This window comes from Pyrus communis, chromosome 12, assembly GCF_963583255.1.
Source record: "Pyrus communis chromosome 12, drPyrComm1.1, whole genome shotgun sequence".
In the NCBI taxonomy this organism is placed as follows: domain Eukaryota; kingdom Viridiplantae; phylum Streptophyta; class Magnoliopsida; order Rosales; family Rosaceae; genus Pyrus; species Pyrus communis.
Window position 1 is genome coordinate 7803080 of NC_084814.1, and position 6750 is coordinate 7809829.

At 39.8% G+C, this 6750-nt stretch overlaps 1 protein-coding gene across 1 annotated transcript; it reads left to right on the plus strand.

The window, feature by feature from the left end:
* Positions 1–843: 843 nt before the first annotated feature.
* LOC137709987 (uncharacterized) lies at positions 844–4331 on the plus strand. Its single transcript, XM_068448961.1, has 6 exons — positions 844–894; positions 1034–1195; positions 1237–1296; positions 1415–1520; positions 2275–2882; positions 3564–4331. Exons 1-6 carry the CDS (start codon positions 844–846, stop codon positions 4329–4331), a joined length of 1755 nt encoding a protein of 584 aa, XP_068305062.1.
* The last annotated feature ends 2419 nt before the right edge of the window (positions 4332–6750 follow it).

Sequence of the window (6750 nt, forward strand, 5' to 3'; positions counted from 1 at the left end):
ATTTGTCTCGTTATCACCCGGAGGTTGCTGCTAATCCAGTAGAGATGCTTCATCGTTTTAGGTTGGGTACTCGAAAGAAGTGGTGTTCTATGGCGACCACGACTCCCTGTGCTACTTACCAGGAGTTTTATGAGATTCTGCTTCGAATTGAAGATTTAGAGGACATGCCCAATGATAGCAAGGAAGAAGAAGAAAAAGATGGTAACCAGAAGAAAAATGGTAAAGATATGGGTCAATCGTCTCAGGGACCTCGTAAGACTCAAAGTTTTAAGAGAAGTGGTGTTAGTTTCAGTTCTTCTAGAGGGGGTTTGAGTTCCACTGGGCAAAGAAGGGGTGGTAGATTTTCTGGAGGTCCTTGTTTTCAGAGACAGAAGGATTCTGGTAGCACAGGTGTTCCCTTATACCGCAGATGTAATAATAGACATTTTGGGGAGTGTAGGCGAGGCAGCAACGGATGCTATACTTGTGGTCAAATGGGGTATAGGGCTATTCATTGTCCACAGAATCAGCAGAAGCCTCAGCTGCCTTCCTTACCACCACCAGTTCCGATCTAGCAAGTTCCAAGACCTAGTAGTTATGCCCAGACTGGTCGTGGGGGTGCTTATCATTATCAGGGTGATGTAGCTCCTTATTCTGCTGGGCAGCATCAGTATCTGCTGGATCCATATTATCAGAGTGGTTACCCTTAGTATCCTGGAGGTTATACATCGTATTCTTTCAATTCAGTTGGTGGGTCTCAATGGTATCCTTGAGGACAGTCCCAACATGTGGAGGTTGCTTCTAGTAGTACAGAACCATCAAGGTAGCCTAATTAGCCAGGTCAAGGGCGTAATGTGCAGGGACATGGTAATCAGGCTAGCAGAGGTCGATGAGGACGACAACAGGCTCAGGGATGTATTCACCACATTACATTGCAGAATGCTCGGAATAATCCTGATTTGATCATGGTACATTGAATATTCTTGGTCATTTTGCTACAGTATTAATTAATTGTGGTGCTACGCATTCTGTTATTTCTCATACGTTTGCTTAGGCGACACAACCTTATCCTACACCTTTTGGGTATGATTTAGAGTTTTCAATGCCTAGAGGGGAGGCATGTTATCTTAGCTGTGTGTATACAGGATGTCCCGTGTTGGTGGAGGATGTTGTTATGCCAGCTGACCTCATCCCGTTAGATATTGTTGATTTTGATGTTATTTGGGCAAATTGGTTATTACAATCATGCCAATATAGATTGCTACGGGAAGACAGTCACTTTTCATCGTCTTGGATTACCTGAGGTTACGTTTATGGGTGAGTGTAGTGGAGTAAGACATGGTGTTATTTCGACCATAAGGGTTAAAACGTTGTTAATGAAAGGTTGTCAGGGATATTTGGCATATGTGGTGCTAAATGATAATGTTCCTAACAGTGTGAGGATGTACGAGCAGTCAGGCATTTTCTTGATGTATTCCCTGATGATTTACCTGGATTGCCGCCAGATCGAGATGTGGAGTTCATTATTGATTTACTTCCAGGTAAATATCCTATATCTTTAACTCCTTATCGAATGGCTCCTACCGAATTGAGAGAATTGAAAATTCAATTGCAGGAACTAGTTGATAAGGGTTTTATTTAGCCTAGTAATTCACCCTGGGGATCTCCAGTTTTATTTGTACATAAGAAAGACGGGACTATGAGGCTATGTATTCACTATCGGTAGTTGAATTGGGTAACAATTAAAAACCGTTATCTGTTGCATCGTATAGATGATTTATTTGATCAACTTTGAGGTATCTGCATGTTTTCTAAGATTGATTTGAGGTCTGGTTACTGTCAATTGAAGACTAAAAGTGAGGATGTTCCTAAGACGTCTTTTAGGACTCGATATGGTCATTATGAGTTTCTTGTGATGCCATTCAGATTAACTAATGCACCTGCAGCTTTTATGGATTTGATGAATCGAGTATTCCAGCCATATTTAGACAGGTTTGTCATTCTTTATTGATGATATTCTGGTGTACTATAAGTCTAAAGTAGAGCATGTTCGACATCTCACTTTGGTGTTGAAGAAGTTGAGGGAACATCAATTGTATGCTAAGTTTAGCAAATGCCAATTTTGGTTAGATCAAGTGGCATTTTTGGGACATGTTATATCTGCCCAAGGTATTCTGGTAGACCTTCAAAAGGTAACAGCCGTTGAGAATTGGGAACAGCCATGAACCGTCACGGAGGTACGGAGTTTCCTTGGTCTAGCAGGTTATTATCAACGGTTTGTTAAATATTTTTCAGTTATTGCATTACCACTAATGAGGTTGACAAGAAAAGATGTTAAATTTGAGTGGGACGATAATATACAGCAGAGCTTCCAGCAGTTGAAGTATTGTCTCACTTATGCACCGGTTTTGGCGCTCCCAGATGATAGTGGTGATTTTGAGATCTACAGTGACGCTTCATTGAATGGTCTGGGTTATGTGTTGATTCAGCATGGTAGGGTGATTGCTTATGCTTTGCAACAGTTGAAGCCTCATAAGATGAATTATTCTACACATGATCTTGAATTAGCATCCATTATCTTTGCCTTAAAGATTTGGAGACATTATCTTTATGGTGAAAAATATAAGATTTTTACGGATCATAAAAGTATTCAGTATCTTTTCACTCAGAGGGATCTTAATCTTCGACAACGAAGATGGATTGAATTGCTCAGTGATTATGATTGCATGATTGAGTATCATTCTGGCCATGCAAATGTGGTGGCAAGCGCACTTAGTAGGAAGTCTCAAGGTCAAATTAATGCTTTATACACTAGTCACATCCCTCTTCTTGCCGATTTGAGATCCACTGGAGTGAACTTAGGAGTGGAAAATCGGGAGGACGCTTTGCTTGCCAGTTTCCAGGTCAGACCAATTTTAATTGATCGTGTGCTTGAGGCTCAGATGAATGATGAAGAAACCCATGAGTTAATTTAGGCTATGTCACAAGGGAAAAAGAAAGATCTTAGAGTTCGGGAGTCTGATGGTATACTTATGCAAGAGAAATGAATGAACGTGACAAATAATGTTGAATTAAAGAAAGAAATTATTGATGAAGCGCATATTTCAGCATATGCAATGCATGCTCGGGGTACTAAAATGTATCATACCATTTGACCATTTTATTGCTGGTCGGGTATGAAAAGAGAAATTGCTCAATATATGAGTAGGGGTGCCATTTGTCAACAGGTTAAAGCTGAAAAGAAAAAGCCATTTTGATTGATGTAGCCACTTCCCGTTCCACAGTGGAAATGGGAAGATATCACCATAGATTTCATGTATAAACTTCCTCGTACACGAAATGGTTACGATGGTATTTAGGTGATTGTGGATCGGCTCACTAAATCAGTGCATTTTATTCCAGTAAGGGAGAAATATTCTTTAAGACGATTAGCTGAATTATTCATATCAAAGATTGTTAAATACCATAGGGTTCCGATTAGTATCAATTCGGATTAGGATCCTAGGTTCACTTCTAAGTTCTGGGTGGCATTTCAGAGGGCTCTGGGTTCAAGGTTACTTTACAGTACAACATATCATCCTTAGATAGACAGGCAATCTGGGAGGACTATTCAGACGTTGGAGGATATGCTAAGATCTTCAGTATTGCAATTTGGCGACGCCTGGTATCAGTGGTTAGATTTGATGGAGTTTGCCTACAATAACAGTTACCATTCGAGCATTGGTATGTCACCTTTTGAGGGACTTTATGGTAAGTCTTGTCGTATGCCATTGTGCTGGTCAGAGGTTGGTGAAAGAGTATTGGTGGGCCCTAAGATGGTAGAGGAGACTACTCAGAATATTTATGTAATTAAGTTTAACCTGAAAGCGGCCCAAGATCGACAAAAAAGTCTAGCAGACAAGCATGCCACTGATCGGGTGTATAAAGTTGGTGATTGGGTATTTTTGAAGTTATCACCACGGAAGGGTGTAGTACAGTTCGGGAAAAAGGGTAAGCTAAGTCCTAGGTACATCGAACCGTATCAGATCACCGAGCGAGTCGGTGAAGTTGTTTACAGGCTTGGATTGCCTCCAGAGTTATCTAAAGTGCACTATGTTTTTCATGTTTCCATGCTTCGTCATTATGTTTCCGATCCATCACATGTGATACCTTCTCAGCCATTGGAAATTAATCTAGATTTGACTTATGACAAGGAGCCAGTGAAGAATTTGGATTGGAAAGATAAGGTTTTGAGGAATAAGATCGTGCACTTAGTGAAATTTTTTTGGAGAAATCACTCGGTAGAGGAAGCTACCCGGGAGACGGATGATCTTATGAGAGATATGTATCCACGCTTGTTTCATGATTATTAGTGGTTTGTTATATTATTGTATGAAATTTCGGGGATGAAATTTTCTTAAGGGGGTAGGTTGTGACAACCCATCCCGAAATATAATATATTTTATTCTCGATGGTGTGAAATGACTAATTTGCCCTTGAGCGTTGGTAGTGGTATGTGTAGATGGGCTAAGGATTTGGACTAATTCATTTTCTCCCTAAGTAATTGGACCCAATTAGAATTTAGGCTTTAATTGTTTTTGGTTGGTTGCCCAAATCCGGACCATACACACACACACTTACCCGTTGACCCTATCGTTTTCAACCATCCGTACAACCTGTACGGACAACTCCTAATCTAGCTCTCCATTCACAGATCAAGCTTGTGGACACCATCATCACCTTCATTGTAACCTTACGAACTCAATTATACCTTTGGTTGGACGTGAGAACTTCGGAAACTCTACAACCAGGGAGCTCCGACGAAGTGCACTGTTCATCCTTCATGATAGCAGAGTTCTCGTCGACTTTTAGGGTCCTAGGAAGTCTTAAAACTTCTTCACGGAGCTTAGAAAGGAGTTTTGGAAGGTTTTGGACATCAGGACACTCGAGTTTGTCGAGTTGCAGGGGTGGCCAGAGTATCGAGATTTTTCCGGTGAGATTCCGTTGGTTTTAGGTCCTGAAAGTGGTAAGGATGTGTTCCTTTCATCCTAAGCTTCATTTTGGTACAAATTTCATGAAATTTGGTGTTAAAATGAGTGAGATATTAAGGTTTGAAATTTGCCTAGAATCCGGCGATAGAAATGGTGACCAGCGATGGACTCCAGTGAACCAAGGAATGAGAAGGGGAATATTCAATCAACTTTGACGGAATATTACTAATGACCTCAGGTATATTTAATGGTATATTTCCTTATTTAACGGAATATTCCCTAAGGTTGTACAGGATTCCGTCCAGTGTGCCAGGCATGTGCCTGCGCGTGTGGCCGTGCCTTGGCCGGCACGTGGGAACTTAAAAAATTATTCTAAAAATATCGGTATGTTCTTGGGGTTGAGTAAGCCATGATGGTATATTCAAATACCCCAATTGAGCAACGTATGAGAAGATATTATCTAGTTTTGTATATGTGCTTAAAAATAACGTTAAAATAGTTGTTTCACATATAGGTGAGACTTTTCCAGAGGATGAGCGCAGTCAAGCGAGACTCGGGGGCTATACGACCCTTCCACATATCAGTGACTGGGCTTTTGGTTTTTAGTGTAGATATATGCTTGGTATTTTTCCTAGAAAATGTGTTTAAATGGACTTGTGTTTTTAAATGCCATGCCAAATGTTTTATATTTAGAATATGCATTTAGTAGTTGCACATATTTATGTTTGATGTTGCGAACGCTTAGGGAAGTTCCAGTTGAGTTTATAGATTGTGGATGTGAGTTGTATGATTATGCTGAGATGTATCTATAGCCCATAACCTGCACCCTGGTGTTGGTGCTCTCGCCTGTGGTCAGGGCACAGTCCTTCACGTGATGTTCACCTCCTACACTATACGCTCACCTTGGATGCAAGTTAGGTGCACATTCCTGTCTTACAGACCACTATAGGTGGTTTCGACTCGTAGGTGACCCGCAATCATTAGCACAGTTGTCGCGTGATCGTAGCACTTGAGTGTACTTATTTACACCCAGTCATGTCGTACAGACCACTTTAGCTGGCTTTGACTCGCATGCATGCATATTTGTTGAGCTATTGGTTGAGCCGTACAAGTTATATTAGGTGTCTCCGGCTAGATGGATGAGCTATAGATTTAGCTGTACAGGTCATATTAAGTGACTCCGGTTGACATATCATTTGGATTGATATCACCTGGTTTACATATTTTATGCTAAGATATTTGACATGGCATATATGTGGATTTTGCTATTCTGAGAATGGTTGTGATATAGATATGTATTTTAATTTCTGGGAAATTATACAGGTTTTACAGCGAGGGGTTACTACCTTTGATAATTGAAATGGTTTTGAAAATCTTCACTTAGGCTACCTATGCTCTGATTATGGTGTATCACACTTAAATATCGGGTTTTGCACTTATATTTACTTAGTGTAAATTAGTTACCTTGGTTCTTTGTTATTCACATTTCTTTATATCATTATCAGTTCTACACTATGCACATGGCTATGTCACCCTCACGTGACGGCCAGAACGCATTGATTTCGGTTGGGGTGTGTCAATGGAGGACCATCAAAATAGTAGTTTTAAATTTATGTTTTTGAGGACAATATTTAAATTTAAGGTTTTTTATAGGTTATGTATTTGGACTTAATTAGGCTTTAATTCTTGTTTGGTTTTTTAAATACTTGAATTGATTAATTCAAGTTATTTAAGGTTTTAATTATTTTTAGAATAAATATTATAACTGAATATTTGTTTGTAATTATGAAGTTTACGTAAA